This window comes from Ictidomys tridecemlineatus, chromosome 6, assembly GCF_052094955.1.
Source record: "Ictidomys tridecemlineatus isolate mIctTri1 chromosome 6, mIctTri1.hap1, whole genome shotgun sequence".
Lineage (NCBI taxonomy): Eukaryota > Metazoa > Chordata > Mammalia > Rodentia > Sciuridae > Ictidomys > Ictidomys tridecemlineatus.
Window position 1 is genome coordinate 98,376,572 of NC_135482.1, and position 17,508 is coordinate 98,394,079.

The 17,508-nt window shown below is 33.9% G+C and overlaps 1 protein-coding gene across 1 annotated transcript in view; it reads left to right on the top strand.

Moving 5' to 3' along the window:
* Positions 1-14,012: 14,012 nt before the first annotated feature.
* Positions 14,013-17,508, top strand: part of LOC101959212 (alpha-2-macroglobulin) — a 43,639-nt gene continuing 40,143 nt past the window's right edge. Inside the window, exons 1-2 of the mRNA XM_021720859.3 lie at positions 14,013-14,221; positions 17,104-17,287. Of these exons, the coding sequence (XP_021576534.3) occupies positions 14,136-14,221; positions 17,104-17,287 (270 nt within the window). The 5' untranslated portion in view covers positions 14,013-14,135. The remainder of the gene's footprint in view (positions 14,222-17,103; positions 17,288-17,508) is intronic.

A 17,508-nucleotide genomic window follows, 5' to 3' on the forward strand; every position in this document is an offset into this window, starting at 1 on the left:
TTGCTTAGCAAGCAAACCTTCATTCTCATGCTTGTTGCTTCAGCATTGCAACACAGTGATTGAAATTTCAAGCAGCATATCTACTTCTCATGCAGGAAGAATAAGAAAGAATACTCAGGGGTATGCCCACTGAAATTCTCATCTTTAACTAAGCAAACATAAAGCCCCTTCCCATGAACCCCATGCAGCAGTTTTCTACTTGAATCTGATTGACCATAATATATTAAAGAGTCACCCCTAGTTTATAGGTGGCTTGGTAGAAGGATGCTGTTTGATCTCTGTTTGCCATAATCTGCTAGGCAAATGTCTTCTCATTTCTTGAGACTCAGCTATATATAGATACAGATAGATATATAGCCTGCTCATCATTACATGAACATTAATATAGAACCTAGTGCATAATACAATGAAAGAACTCAACAACAAATCAGTTAGGCTTATTTCATAAATGGGCAAAGGACTTCAATAAACATTTCCTCAAAGATGATGTACAAATAGCTAATAAGCATGTGATAAGATATTTATCATTACTACTTATTTGAGAAATTAAAATCAAAACCACAATGACATATCACATTTTCTTCAGGATGGCCACTATAAAAATTAAAATTTAAAATAACAAGTGTCAGTGAATGTTGGGAGCCAGCGACCGCACCCTGAATATGGCGCTGGTCTCTGCTTCCGCTTCGTTAGCCGTTAGAGTTGTTAGAAGTAAACAACTCCTTGTAAGGCTGTGGGGCTGGGCTCTGGCCTGCTTCCGCTGCGCTATACCTATTAGACTTTTCCACGTGGTGCTAGTTCATTGGCGGGGCTGGGTACTTAAGCTAGGGCAGACCGACCGCTCGCTCTCTTGTTCCTGTTTTCTCATCATGATTCAAAGGTCCTGAGTAAACTGCTGAAAGAAGAATCCTGTGTCGTGTTTCCCTTGCCGGCGAGGGGTCGCGACAAGTGAAGATGCAGTGCTGGAAATCCTAGCTACTGAAAAATTTCAAAATCCTCACATATTGCATTTAGATAAGTAGCCTGGAATCTTCACAGTAGCCTTACTTTGGAAAGCATCTCACATCCATCTCCAGTGAACAGTCTCTAACAGTGCTTTGTATTTCAGCAATATTTGTGATGAATTTATATAATAGAAGACCACCAAAAAAAATCTACCAAAAGACTTGTAGAGATGATAAACAAATTCATCATGGTAGCAAGACATAAGATCAACATCAAAAAATCAACAACTTCCCTATACAATAACAAATGTGATGAAAGAGAAATCAGGAAAACATTCACAGTAGCCTCAAAAGAAAAAAATTAAACCTGGGAATAAATCTAACAAAGAAGGAGTAATACCTCTACAATGAAAATTATAGAACATTAATGAAAGGAATTGAATATGATATTACAAGATAGAAAGACTTCCCATGTTCATGGACATGCAAAATTAATATGGTTAAAATAACCAGATTACCCTATTGATCTACAGATTCAATGGATGATCCATCAAAATTCTAATAACTTTCTTCATAGAACTAGAAAAAATAATTGTAAATTCATATGGAGGAATAAAAGTCAATCCTGAGCAATAAGAACAAGGGTTGAAGCATCGTGGTACCAGACCTCAATGTATACTACAGAGCTCTAGTAATGAAAACAACAAGATACTAGCATGAAAATCAAAAGAATAGAATTCACAGAGACAAACCCATACAGATATGTTCATCTCATTTTTTACCAAGATGCTGAAAACATAAGATGGATAAACGATAGTCTTCTTAACAGATGAATGGATAGTCATTTGTAGAAGAATGAAACTAGGCCCCTATCTATCATTCTACACAAAAGTTAACTCAAAGTGGACAAAAGACCTAGGAATTAGACTGGAAACTGTGTAACTGATAGAAGAAAATAGGGGAATTCTCCAACATACAGGTCCAGGCACAACTTCCTTAATAAGACAACTAAAATGCAAGAAGTTAGACAAAGAATCAATAAATGGGATGGCAACAAATTAAAAGGTTCTGCAAAACAAACAAGAGTATGAAGAGAGGGCCTATAGAATGAGAGAAAATCTACCAGTTATTTTTCTGATAGAGGATTCATATCTAAAATACATATAAAGAACTGAAAACTCTCATCACACAAAAAAAATGTCCAATCAGTAAATGGGCAAATAAACTAAACAGGCACAACTAAACAGACAAAGAAAAATAAAAATGGCCAACAAACATATGAAAATAATGTTCAACATCATTAGCAATCAGGAAAACAAATTGAAAACTACACTGAGATTTCATCTCACACCAGTCTGAATGGCAACTATCAAGTTATAAATAAAAATAAGTGCTGATGAAGATGTGGAGAGAACAGAATACTTAAGCATTGTTGGTAGGTCTACAAATTAGTGTAATCCCTGTGGAAATCTAGATAGAGTTTCCTCAAAAAACTAGGAATGGAGCCATCATCTGACCCAGCTATTTATTCCTTGGTATTTATACAAAAAACTGAAATCAGCATACAATAGTGACATATGCATTTCAATGTTTACAGCAATGCAATTCACAATATCCAAGTTATGGAACCAGCCTGGGTATAGGTCAATAGACAAGTGGATTTTAAAAATGTGGTACATCTACCCAATTTAGTTCTGTTCAGATATAAAGAAAAATGCAATGATGTCATATGTAGGTAAATGAATGGAACTGAAAAACATGCTATGTGAAATAAGCCCAACTCAGAAAGTCAGGGGTTGAAAGTTTTTCCTCATAGGTGGAAGCTAGAGAGAAAAAATGAATTTAAAAAGGGAGGGAAATCTTATAAAAATAGAAGGGAGATAAGCAGGGGGACAGGTAGATGATCAAGGGAGAGGGAAGAAAGGAGGAAATGTAGAAAATTGGGGAATAAAATAGACCCAATTATGGTATGTGCATATGTGGTTATACTGCAACTAGCCCCACTTTGATGTTTAATTATAATGTGCCAATGGAAAAAAATACAAACAGGGAAATAAATAAAATGAATTCTAGAAGAGTAGAGGAAGAGAAAATAAGGTGAGAACAAGGAAGTGAAGTTAACAGCTGAATATACCCACGACAAGCCTTTTATAAAGAATTTGATATCCTAGATTTACTACTCATAGACTGTAGGAAAAGGTATACTTAACTATGTAGCTTTGTATTTTTCCTTTCATATTATAATGCTCTCTTGAATTAATCACTCTAACATTTTTAGCAAAGTCTAATGCGTTTGTACAAGGTTATGTGTTGATGACATACAGACTAAATGAAGAGAGGAGTAAAAGAAATTATGACTGCTTCTATGAAAGGATAAACAGAATCTCAGGCAGAAGCTTCAGGCAGTGATCAGCAGAAACTGTAGACCATTGTATTCCAAGTTAGAGACAAGAACAGAGGGAAGCAGCATATCTAATAGTGAAGGTAAAATTCCACATTTGGAGCTGTCTGATGCTTTCACAGACATAATCCTTGTCTAAGCTTTTGATGGAAGTTAACCTGTTGGAGGATCTGGAGTTCCAGTATTCTGAATCACTATGTGGGGTAGATCCATAATCATAAATCAGATGGGCAGCTGGAAAGTTATATATTCTTCTGCAAAAAAAAAAATTAAGGGGTCTACACCAGGACTCACCTGGTTTATTAAAAAAAATGAGCCATAGAAAAAACAGCAGAAAAACTTGAATTTTCCTCAAAAAAATCCTTGTGTCATGTGAGAAATTGCTTGACAGAATACATTTTGTCCTAAATTTGAAATCTAAAGTTGTTACTTCTCTAAAACAATTTCAGTAGAATACCATTTTATATAAAATTTAAATGAATTACAGTAAATTTTTCTTAACTAATCTTCATTTAAAAGATACCCTAGGGCTGGGGTTGTGGCTCAGTGGTAGAGCGCTCGCCTATCGTGCACAAGGCATTGGGTTCCATCCTCAGCACCACATAAATGTAAAATGGGGATATTATGTCCATCTAAAACCAAAAAATAAATATTTAAAAAAGATACAACAGATAAAATAATTTTCTCTATTCCAAAAAATAAAGTCAGTAAAATATCAAATGCTTGTAGCTAATTATAATCTCTGCTATCCCTACATACTTTTACTAACATTTGTATTATATGCTTATTCAGAAAACTGTGGTTTATTCTCAAATCTATTATGCTAGTTATATTATTACAATGATACATGAACTGATAAAATATAAACAAAAAATTAATTTTTATATAAAAACTAAGTTGAAAGATTATAGAAGGACTTAATGGAAAAGAATCACCTAAAAATGTCATTGAAACCATTCTACAATGTATATATATTTCAAAATGGCATGTTATACATAATAAATAATACAATTTTGTCAATTAAAAATAAAGTGATCAATTAGAGTTTTCAAAAAGATGTCATTATGAACTCATAAATTTAAACATATGGAATTTTTATAAATACAATGCATTTCTTTATTAAACTCAAGGTGCCCCATCTTTTGCCAATATAAACTTTTAAAATTGGCAACTGAGTCCCTTTGACATTACTCTAGTAGTCTTTGATAGTGTTCTTTCTATTTGGTATGATAAGATGCTAATCTTGCATTTTCTGCAAAAATTTTAAAATGTCATTGAATTAGGCATAGAGGAAATAACTATAAATTTTAAGGGAAAGTGTAAATCCAGGAAGATTCTTCACTCCAATTCTTCACAAGCAAGGGAGAAACTGGAGTTAGAAATATATTCAATGTATTAAGGATGTGCATTAGAAAAAAAACATAGTATCTCAGATTAAATAAGGCCATTTAAAATCCATTATAAAATGGTGTCATACTGACAAATTCCTAGAGACATACGATATGCCCAAATTGAACCATGATGATATAGAAAACTTCAACAGATCAATTTCAAATAATGAAATTGAAGCAGGCATCAAAAGCCTTCCAATAAAGACAAGCCCAGGACTGGATGGATTTTTAGCCAAGCTCTACCAGACTTTTAAAGAAGAAATAATCCCAATCCTCCTCAAATTATTTCATAAAATACAAAAGGAGCAAACTCTGCCAAACTCACTGTATGAAGTCAGTATTACCCTGATACTAAAACTAGACAAAGACACATCAAGAAAAGGAAACTTCAGAACAATATCCTTGATGAACATAGATGCAAAAATTCTTAATAAAACATTATCAAACTGCATAAAAAATATATTAAAGATAGTGCATCATGTTCAAGTAGATTTTAATCCCAAGGATGAAAGGTTGGTTCAACATGATAAAAATCCATAAATGTAATTCACCACTTAACTAGACTTAAGGTCAAGAATCACATGATTATAATCACTCAATAGATGCAGAAAGAGCATTTGACAAAGCAGAGCACCCACTCATATTTAAAATATTAGAAAAACTAGGGATAGAAAGAACTTATCTCAATATTGTAAAAAAGGTTATATGTAACAAATCCAAGGCCAAAATTATTCTGAATGGAGAAAAACTGAAAGCATTCCCTCTAAAAACAGGAATAAGACAATGCTGCTCATTTTCACCACTCCTATTCAACACAGTCCTTGAAAATCGAATAAGAGCAATCTGGCAAGACAAGAAAATTAAAGAGATATGAATAGGAAAAGAAGAGGAGCTCAAATTATCTTTGTTTATTGATGACATGATTCTATATACAGAGACCCAAAAAAACTCCACCAGAAGAGCTCTCAAATGAATTCAGCAAAGAAGCAGGATACAAGATCAACACTTATAAATCAATAGTGTTCCTTTACTCCGATGATGAATCTGCTGAACAAGAAATTAGGAAAATTATCCCATTCACAATAGCCCCAGAAAATATTTGGGAATCACTCTAACAAAAGAGGTGAAAGACCTCTACAATGAAAATTATAGAACAATAAAGAAAGAAATTGAAGAAGACCTTAGAAGATGGAAAGACTCCCCATGTTCTTAAATAGGCAGAATTAATATGGCCAAAATGGCCATACTACCAAAAGTGCTATATAGATTGAATGCAGTTCCCATCCAAATTCCAATGACATTCTTCACATAACTAGAAAAAGTAGGTATCAAATTTGTTTGTAAAAAAAAAAGAGGCCCAGAATGGCCAAAGCAATCCTTAGTGAGAAACATGAAGCAGAAAGCATCACAATACTAGACCTCAAATTATACTACACAGCTATAGTAACAAAACAGCATGGTACTTGCACCAAACTGCATGAAAACCAATGGAATAGAAGCACAAAGATAAACCCACATAAGTACAGTTATCTGACACTAGACAAAGCTACCAAAAAACATACATTTGAGGAGGAAAATAATACCCTTTTTAACAAATGGTGCTGAGAAAACTGAAAATCCATATGTAGAATGAAATTTAAGCCCTCTCACCTTGCGCAAAAGTCAACTCAAAGTGGATCAAAGACCTAGGAATTAAACCAGAAACCTGAAAATGCTAGAAGAAAATGTAGGCCCAACATTCCAACACATTGGCTCAGGAGTTGATTTCCTTTGCAAGCCTCCTAAAGCACAAGAAATGAAAATCAAAAATCAGTAAGTAGGATGGCATCAAATTAAAAAGTATCTTCACAGCAAAGAAAACAATGTATAAAGAGAAAGCCAACAGAATGGGAGAAAATCTTTGCCACTTCCTATTTAGAACATTAATATCCAGGGTATACAAAGAACTAAAAAAACTTAACACCAAAAAAAATAAAACCAAATAACCCAAAGTAACTAAACAGATACTTCTCAAAAGAAAAAATACAGTCAACAAATACATGAAAAAATGTTCAACATTTCTGGCAATTAGAAAAATGCAAATTAAAACTACATTGAGATTCAATCCCTATAGTCAGAATGGTAATTATCAAAAATACAAATAATAATAACGTTGGCAAGGATGTGGAGGAAAATGGTATATTCATACATTGTTGGTGGGAGTGCAAATTAGTACAACCACTCTGGAAAGCAGTATGGAGATTCCTCAAAATAACTAGGAATGGAACCACCATATGATCCAGGTATCCCACTCCTTGGAATCTATCCAAAAGAATTAAAGTCAGCATTCTACAGAGTTGCAGCCACATAAATGCATATAGCATCTCAATTCCCAATAGCCAAGCTATGGAACAGCATAGGTGCCCCTCAACAGATGAATGGATAAAGAAAATATAGTATATATACAAAATGTAATATTACTCCGCCATAAATAAGAATGACTTGTGGAATTTGCTGGTAAATAATTTGCTGGTTCTAGAGACTATCAGGCTAAGTGAAATAAGCCAGTGCCAAAAATCAAAGGTCAAATGTTTTCTCTAATATGCAGAAGCTAATTCAAAATAAAGGGGGATAAAAAAGAAGAGAAGAAATATAAATGGAGTAGACAAAAGGGAATGAAAGGAAGGAAGGAAGGATGGATTGAGGGAAAAACAATGGAATGAATCTGACCTAACTTTCCTTTGCACATATATGAATATACCACAGTGAAGCTCACCATCATGTACATCCACAAGACACTAAAAAAAACTGTAAGTAAATAGTTGAAAGATGAGCAGAGTTGAAGAAAGGGAACAAGGGAAGGGAGGAGAGGAGGGATAGAGAAAATACTGAGGACAGAATTAGAACAAATTTATTCCATGCTTTATAATCATGTCAAAATGAATCCCTATTATTATGTATAATTTAAGAGAGCCAATAAAAAATAAATTAAAACAATATCATAAAAATAATTCAAAAGGAATTTTCCAATTATTTCTTTTAATAAAAATGAACATTTTTGCTTTTTAATACAATTAAAATGTATTAGCATGAAGTGAGTTACATTGTGATGAATAATTAATGTCATTTTTTTAAATTTTTTTTTATTTTTTTATTAGTTGTTCAAAACATTACATAGCTCTTGACATATCATATTTCATACATTTGATTCAAGTGGTGATTACTGCCAAAAGCAGAGTTTGATATACACATTACATAGCATGTCTTTTTTTATATCTTTGTTACTTATAACATCTGATTTTTACCTAATATACGCTGCATTATTTCCAATTAAATAATGAGTCGAGCTCAGATGACCATTAGCATCTTTAGCAATATTTTTAATTGAAAAAAGTTTACAAATTTGAAACTTGTATTAAAAAATAGTATATACACATGACATGACAGCACATCTAAAAACTTTTAAACATATGTATGCTCTTTGACTTTGCAAAAATCTATAAATTATGAGAGCTATGCCATTTAAAACTTAAGAACTATGTTTTTTGTCTGTACCATTACTCCATTGCTTATGTTTTCTCTTCCAATGAATACAATAAACTCTTCTTAGAAAAGTAAGACACTTGAAAGCCTTCTATGCAAATTCCTTATTATTTTAAAATTCTATTGGCTGATAAAAACATTTCCACTACAGAACTGGAGAGATCTGGGAAAGTACAAGATGCACTTTGGGGTAGAACACTCAAATCATTATTACATTATGTCTCATGGCAAAATTAGCAGGCCAGCAAACTTTCAATATTTTCTTTATACACTGTATTTCATAATTTCTTTAAAAAGTTTTTACAATATTACTATAAACTATTAGCATTGTTGTAGCTGTTATTACTATCAGTATCTTCACAACATCTAAGTAAAACTTGGCAAACAATTTTGTTCCCTTCCTTCCCCCCAATTTTTTTCTGTTGTGGTACTGGGGCTCAAACCCAGTGCCTTGTGAGTACTGAGCAAATACTCAACCACTGAGCTACATTCCCAGCCCTCTTTATTCTCAAAATCTAACTCAACTGTCTGCTCCTAGATTAAATAGAATCCTCTAAAATGAGAGTTCTGACACTGGAAAGTTCCACAGTAAACAAAAGAGCCACAGTGAACACAGGGGATTCATTTGGTTAATAGTCATGAACCAACCCTGTGTGCATGCACACAGACGCATTTCTTATTTGCGAAAGGAAAATTAATCCTGCAGCATTTCCCCTACATTGCTTCATATTCAAAAGTAAACTGCAGACAGTTGAAGATAAGAGTTTCTACACAAACATTTAACAGGAAAAAATACAAGAGAACATTTTTATATGCTATGTGTACAGGAGGACTTCCTAATCAGAAAATAAACCTCCTAAACAAGATAAAGGGCAAGCAACAAACAGAGCTCCTAAAAGTAACAATGATCTTAAGCATCATAATCACAAACTTGATTATATATAATTATAAAAACTTTAAAAGACAAGTTGTGGAGAAATACATACTCTTAAGAATGGATGATAAGAAGGTAAATTCACAAAGTCATTTTAAGAAAGGTGACATGACAGCACATCTAAAAATTTTTAAACATATGTATGCTCTTTGACTTTGCAAGTTCCACAGCACAGATGAATCAAAATACCTCTACCCATTCAAAAGTATGTATATACAGGATAGTCATTGGATTTTATCAGTTGTACAAACTTCCAGTTCCCTTGTATCGCAATGTCGACTCCAGTAACACCAATCCTCTTAAAAAAACAAAGAGCAAATAGAATTTTAATTGAAAGGATAAAACACTTACTAATATTCTGAAGATTTTCGAAACTATGGCAAGCATAATGTTAAGAGAAAAACAATTTGAGAATTTATTATAATTTTGACTTTGTACATGAAAATATTATTCTTATTAAAAGTTAAGGGGAAAAAATGTTAGAGGAAAACAATGCTAATGAGATAAACAAATGAGAACACTCTGATCTTTGAGAACATCTCTGTTGATACATTTTGCTCCCCTCACTCCAGGTTTTGTCCAAGATAATATGTAAAAATAAAGCCAGTACATCTCTGATAGCTTAATATAGTTATGTCACCAACTGAATAATCTGATTTTGAAGGTAGTTAATATGCAACCAGCTGAAATGTCCTTGTCATCACTGACAGGAAATAGATGAACCATAAATGTTCTATTTTCTCAGGCAAAGTAGACTAAGTGTATGCTGGTATGATTAGATAAGTCACATTCAATCCCTAGCAAGGACATTGTGATCCAAGGAGAAAATATTTTTCCTATCTATTTTTATGAAGGCCCATCTACCTCCTAATTTTTCTCAATGCCCCAATATTCCTCCTTTGTTCTTTTTTTAATTTTTTTTTTTAGTTGTAGGTGGACACAATACCTTTATTTTATTTATTTGTATGTGGTGCTTAGGATTGAACTCAGGGCCTCACATGTGCTAGGCAAGCGTTCTACCACTGAACCACAACCCCAACCCTCCTCCTTTGTTCTTAATGCCATGTGTTTTTCTGTACTTTGCCCCACTACTTTCTTTTCCTTAAAATTTTCCCCTTTCTTTTCTCTTCTTGTTTTGCCTCAGCTTTCTAGCAGTACATATTTGCTTAGATTTCAAAAGCTGTGCAGAACTTATCCAAGTCAGATGCACTATTTTCTGTCAAAGACTTGCTACTCTAATAGCCTAAAGCATTTTTTTTCCTAGAATGGCTGTTGGATGCTAGTCCTACATCAAATCCCAGAGCAGATATGAAATGACCTCTTTCTCCATCATTATAATGCAAAATAAAAATCTATACTTGTACACTGAAGTTTACAACTTTAAAGCTCTACTACATATACCACTTTATATAAACTACTCCCACAGAGTTGATGACACAGATAGTATTACCACAAAATTTACTGACAAGGAAACTGACGCTCAGAACCATTAACTAATCCAAAACTACACAGTTCAGTCAAAGCTACAACTCAGTCATTTTTATTTTTTTTCCTTCTAAATTTTTCCCTTTGGTGAAGGGTTTGAGTGTGGTATTTCCATACACACATATAAGTGTGCATTGATCAAATCCAACTTTCCTTTTGACACCCACCCCCACACATGGACCCTTTCAAGTCTCTAGTGATCACTATTCTATTTCCAGGTTGAATATTTTTAGCTTCCTTATTGAGAAGAAAAACTTCCATTCTTGTCTTTGTGTGTCTGGCTTATTTCACTTAACATAGAGTCCTCCAGTTCCATCCGTTTTGCTCCAAATGACAGGATTTCATTCTTTATAGCAGAATAATACTCCACTGTATACACATTCTCTAATACATCTGTTCATTGCATCCTCAGAAGCCTCACTCTGGGATTATCCCTTTTTATTATACATGGTTCCGCTGCCTACTTTTTATCTGCTCCTCCCACTCAGCATTTGTAGAAGCAACATTTCCTTTAAACTTGTTCAAGTATCTCTCCTTCTAAATATATCTTCCTTTCAGCCTGCATCTCTACTAAATACTGCCCTATCGTTTTTCTCCCCTTCACATAAGCCAAAGCCTGTTTCTCACAGTTTCACATTCCTTAGGAAGCTACAATCAAGCATCTGCTCTATAGAGACACTGAAATAACTGGATCACATTGTTTTTGTCTCTAACTCCAGCAGAAAAATTACCAATACATAATTTGATTTCACAGTGGCATTTGAAAGAATAACCAAGAATTTAGCAATAATAATTTATATCAACTTGGCAACTTATGAGTCATCAAATCAATGCTATTAATCCCTCCTATTTAAAGTAGTTAATCTTACAAGTAAGTATTCAGTTATTTCTAGCTTCTTAAAGACAGTTTAAATTCTGTTATTTTTAAATAAATACTCTATAAAATTATACAATTGTTTATAATTTTTAATTTAGTATTCTATTAATAATGATGTGTTGGCATAGTCACAATCACTCTGACGTAGTAAAAAAATCTTCTGTTGATTATTATTTTGTTAAAATGATCCTCTTTGTAGGAACTCAGAAATCCCACTCTCTTGAGTTTCTCCCCAAACTGACCCATTTGATTCATTTGCATGTTTCTACACATCATAATGACAAAACTTATGTTCATCAGTTTTCTGTTGCTATGACAAAATACCTGAGGTAGATAAACTTAAGAAGGAAAGGTTTATTTCAGTTCATGGTTTCAAAGGTTTCAGCCTCTGGCTGCTTGGCCTCATTGCTTTGGGCCTGAGGTAAGGCAGAACTTTGCGGTAGGGAGCACATGATGGAGAAAATCTGCTCACTTCCATGGTGTCTTACTGTTCTGCCTTTCTGGACACATGATTTCCATTTTATGGTCAAATGCTAAACTCCTTATGCATGTTAATATCACACAAGCACTTTCTAAAACTATGCTCTTTACTAATCCCCAGGCCTCTGTCATTCCTTCTGTTCTTCCCAATTTGTTTCCTCTGTTTTACCCACTAAGTTAAAAGCAACATCCTTTACTCAGTAAGCAGTTGGAAATTTAAAAGGCATATTTTTTGTTCCCTTGAAGATTATATAAATTTGCAATATTTTGCAATATTTTTCCAAATCTATCATGACTTACCCTGGTTTCAAATGCCATCAGCTCTCACCAATATAATCACACCAATTCCCAGCTGGTCTCCCTGCCTCCCACAGCACCTCCTCCAGTTAGTCTCCCAAATTTCAGGAAGAGCCATCTCTCCAGAAAACAAATCTGAAGTCAATCCACTGATTACTCCCCCAAAACCTTAACATTGCTAATTCCTTCCTGATTTGAAGCCAGCTTTCTTGACCACACTTCTAAGTATAATAAGTAGCCCTCATCTCGTGGAAAGTGCCTTAATTGTTGCCACCTCCTGGGCATTTGAACACATCGTTTCCTAAGCTTAGAATTCTCTCTTCATCTCCTTCATCTCACAAACACCACTCATACTTCAGAACTCAATTTACATTTTTTCTCCCCTAAATTTCCTTTCCAAGGCCCCAAGTTTGGGTTGTATGCCCCTTTATATTTGGCCATTCTATCTCTAGGATCTTGCATGGTATCTAGCTCTAGTAAGATCAATAACTGCTTACAAAATAACCAAATAGCCACATCAATGAATGGACGGGTGGATGAATTAATAAAATTGTTGTATATAACTTAAAAATAGGTCTGTCATACTTAGAAGACAGGAAATTCAAATGTAGATGTTAGGAGTAGTTGAGATCTTTGTTAGTTACAGTGGGTTGAAACTTGTTATTAAGGTCCTGTTACTTCTCCTCTTTTCATTTTCTTAATAAATGAAACCCCATTTTCTGTTATCATTCTTCCGGTGCCTGGATTTTCATTTGTGACCTAGTAAAATCACTAAGGTCAAAACCTACTATCTTGATCTAATATTGTTTCCACAGAGGACCACTGAGCTCTGAAACAGCTTCAGCATTGAAGGAAGGCGTAATCAGATCTCCATCTGACTTAAAGTGATCTTCACTGACTTAAAGTGAACTATTTTTTTTTAGTAATGAGTTATTGGCTTTTATTTTATTTATGATAAATGTCTGTCCTGTGTTTTATTGCTCTTTCTTGAATACTGCCAGATTCTAAGAGTCTTACAAAGTTGTCAATTGCAGAAACTGCCCTTTCCCAGGAGATTTACTATAAAATCAGTGCTATGAGTTCTAAATTTTCTCTCAACAAAGCTATAAAAGTTACATTAAAATTAGGGGCACTGAATTCTATTTTCAAAAGCATCATGGATTATTTATTCCGAGTCATTCTACAATGTCTTTATTTGTTTAAGTTTGAATGCAATAGTTCTAAAACGACATTTTTTTTTTATTGGTTGTTCAAAACATTACAAAGCTCTTGACATATCATATTTCATACATTTGATTCAAGTGGGTTATGAACTCCCATTTTTACCCCGTATACAGATTGCAGAATCACATCAGTTTAAAGTGAACTATTTTGAGCCTTCCCAGTATTACTTAAACAGCAAAACTTCCTTGCCAACAATTCATACAAGACACACAAGAAGAGTTGTAAAAGGCACCATGGAAGGTGGTGGGGACAGAGAGAGAAGTAGTTGAAAAGCTGATTAGCTGCTTTACTGTAAAAGCTAGAGAAAGTGAGCATTAACGGGAATATGGTTTTATCCCTCCAAGAATTCTATTTAGCCTGCCAGGGATTAACCTTGACTGAAATTAGACCATCAATGACCCTTTCAGAGAACGTTCAGAGACCTCAACTTTGTTTAGAGAACTTTATGCTGTGCAAACAGGAAGTTTGCACAGAGAGCAGCATAAAGCCCCATTGCTTTGCAGTGTTTAGGACCAGATCGATTGGAGGGAGTAGGGTCCAAGACAGAGTTTGTTCTCCTCTGGGCCTTTCTCCCTGCAGCATGAGGAAGAGCAAACTTCTTCAACCAAGTCTTGTTCTCCTCTTCCTGATCCTCCTGCCCACAGATGCCTCCATCTCTGGAAAACCGTGAGTTCCTCAGACAGCCTGACAACGGAACTTAAATAACTTTTTCCTTTATTTCAGATTCTCCTTTATTTCATTCATCTTTCCTCTGAAACTGTCACCATTATCATCTCTTAAGTTTCCTTCCAACCATGAGATTTTGTAAATTTGGTGTATTTATTTTTCACTTAAGTCTTAATCATCTTTCTCTAACTCACTGGATCTCTAAATCTCTAACCTCCCCCAACGACATGCAAAGCTTAAGGAACATCAGAAATTGATACTTTTAAAATAAATCAATTTTCAGATACTCTTGTTCCTATGGATCTGATGAGGACATGCTATTTTTTTTTCTTCTTTCCCTTCTTAATTTCCTATCTTCTACGTCATAAAATAAGGACAAAACTTTCCCTAACCAGACCTGACCATGGAGCACTGTCCTGGACTATAAAAACTCTCTAGGGTGCACTGGTATTCCCAGTGACCAGGGAGGCTGATGCCAGCGGACCACAAATTCTAGGCCCACCTTGGGAACTTAGTGAGATCCTGTTTCAAAATAAAAATTAAAGGGGCTGGGGTCGTCATGGCTCAGAGGTGGAGTGCTTGGCTAGCATGTCTGAGGCACTGGGTTTGATCTTAGCACCACATAAAAATTAATAAACAAAATAAAGGTATTGAGTTCATCTACAACTAAAAAAATAAACAAATAAATAAATAAAATAAAAATTGAAAAGCACTGGATGTGTTCAATAGGCCCTGGGCAAAACAAACAAACAAAAAAACCCTCTAGGGTTCCAAATAAACGAACAGGTGAAATACAGGTATCAATGTTGCAAAAGTAAAGGACTCTTCCTGACAGAATCAGAGCACATGGTAATGTAGTCTTTGTTTCACCAAAAGTGAAAAAAAGAATTAAAGGAAATACCACCTGACAGATGATGAGAAACTATTCTTAGTAATACAGTACTGGGTGATTTGGGTCATAAGACAGAGTTGCAGGAAGTAATGGCAATGACATGATTTTTTTTTAATCTGACATTTACTTACTTTTCTGGGACCAATTCTTTATATCTACATAAACCAAAGTAGTAACCAAAGTAATGTCAGCCCTTATTTATTTCTTAAAATAAGAAATATCTAAAGATAGATATATAAATTCACTTGAAGGAAAGAGTTCATCATTCTCACTGAATATGTGCTTCCAAAGAATTTTAATTTTATGTCTAAGATGTATAAATCATAATTTGTAAGATATTTATTTTATTTTTATCAGTCGTGCACTACAACTTTTGAAAATAATTCAATCAGAAGAACAAATTTAGTACTTACAAGTTTATAGTGGTGTTATATTTAAAAGTTAAAGTTAAATTTCTATACCCACATAAAATATTGTATATATAAACTCGTATAAATTTATGTATATACATATGCATACATATTTGTAAAATGTAAGAGTGATGTATAAAAAATTTTAAAGCATAAAAATCTTAGAATAAACTTCTGTGTGGATAAGTGGCCTGAAAATTAAAGTTCAAGAATAAGAATGAAAAGGAAAGATGTTAAATTTTTGATCATAAAAAGAAATTCTTACTTTTAAGTAAATGATATTGGGTATATTATCTCTATAATATTTAAGGTTCTATGGGAAACTTGTGAATATAATGTAAATATTAATTGAAATAGCAAAATAATATGCTTCGGTATCATTTAAAATTGTGATAAAAATAATCTTCTCCTCCTTTGTTGTGGGTTAGTATCCACATATCAGAGAGAACATTCTGCTTGGGTTTTTTAGGACTGACTTATTTCACTTATCATGATATTCTCCAGTTCCAAACATTTACAGGCAAACTAGACAAAGAGGAATTAAGGGAAGGGAGGGTGGGTGGGAATAGGAAAGACAATATGAATGAGACATAACTTTCCTATCCTCATATATAAATACATAATCAACGTAATGCCACATCATGTACAACCACAATATTGGGATCCTAATTAGAACAAGTTATACTTATTCTATATGTATAATATTTCAAAATATATTCTACTGTCATGTAAAAATTTTTAAATAAATATAAAAATAAAATTGTGATGAAAACAGATGCTTACTTGAAAGTATTTAAGAGGTTGCACAATGTCTAAAAATTATTTTAGGAGTTGTATAAGAAAAACTGTTTAAAAACTACAGAATCAACCTTACATTATATTTATGGGTATTGAGAAATTTTCTGTCCTGTTCATAAATTACCAAGATCTACATTCATCACTAGAGGACCATTTTTGGATGGAGCCATCCTCTAGTCATGAGTTGAAAAGCAAATATTTAAAATTAAAATGACTGTGGCTAGGGAAAGTACCAAGATTTCATAAGCTGCTTTCCACAACTGAGATTTTAATGACTCACTTTCTTTGAGCCTCAGTTTCCATATTTATAATGTGAAAGCAAATACTTGCCATGTAATTTTCAGAGTTGCTGAATCCACACTTACACACGTTTCACAAAAGTACTATGCTTTGAATGGTTTTTCTGGTGCTCAATTGCCTGAGAGCTTGCTTGCCTTTTTTTATCGATCCTAAAGTATAACAGATTTACAACATAAGTAAATATAACTAAAGTTTTTATTCAGATTTCAGATGTGTACATTTTTGTGTTTCTTAAAGTGAGGTACTTATAAAGTTTAATCTGCTTGAGGCCCACCTCAAATAAAGTATTCACTGCCATGGTGTATAATGGAGAGGGGAAATAATTCTTATGCATACCATTCAACAGCAGTTTCATACTCATGAATACGTTCTTCTTAGTATAAAACTAATGATGATAACAACAATCCTGAAGGAACATAGTGCTGTTGATAGCAATGTCTCCCTTCTTTCATTCTCTTCTAACTGGACTTCCCCATTCCCAGACAATATATGGTGCTGGTCCCCTCGCTGCTCCACAGTGGGACCTCTGAGAAGGCCTGTGTACTTCTGAGCAACCTGAATGAAACAGTGACTGTAAGTGTCTCCTTGGAGGCTCTAAGGGAAAACAGGAGCCTTTTCACTGACCTGGTGGCACAGAAGGACTTATTCCACTGCATCTCCTTCACTGTGAGTATGTCTGTTCAGATATACTCAGTTCTATTGGTCAGGGTCTGGGGATCTAATATTGTCAAGAAAAGGCTTTGGGAGGCTAGTAAGAACTTCAGGAAGGACTCTAAAGGAGAAACTAAGTGTAGGAATTACAGAGCAGTGCATAAATTTCCAACCATAAGAGACAAATATTTATAGGCATGTTGAAAATTAATTTAATAGTCAAGGAAAAATTATAT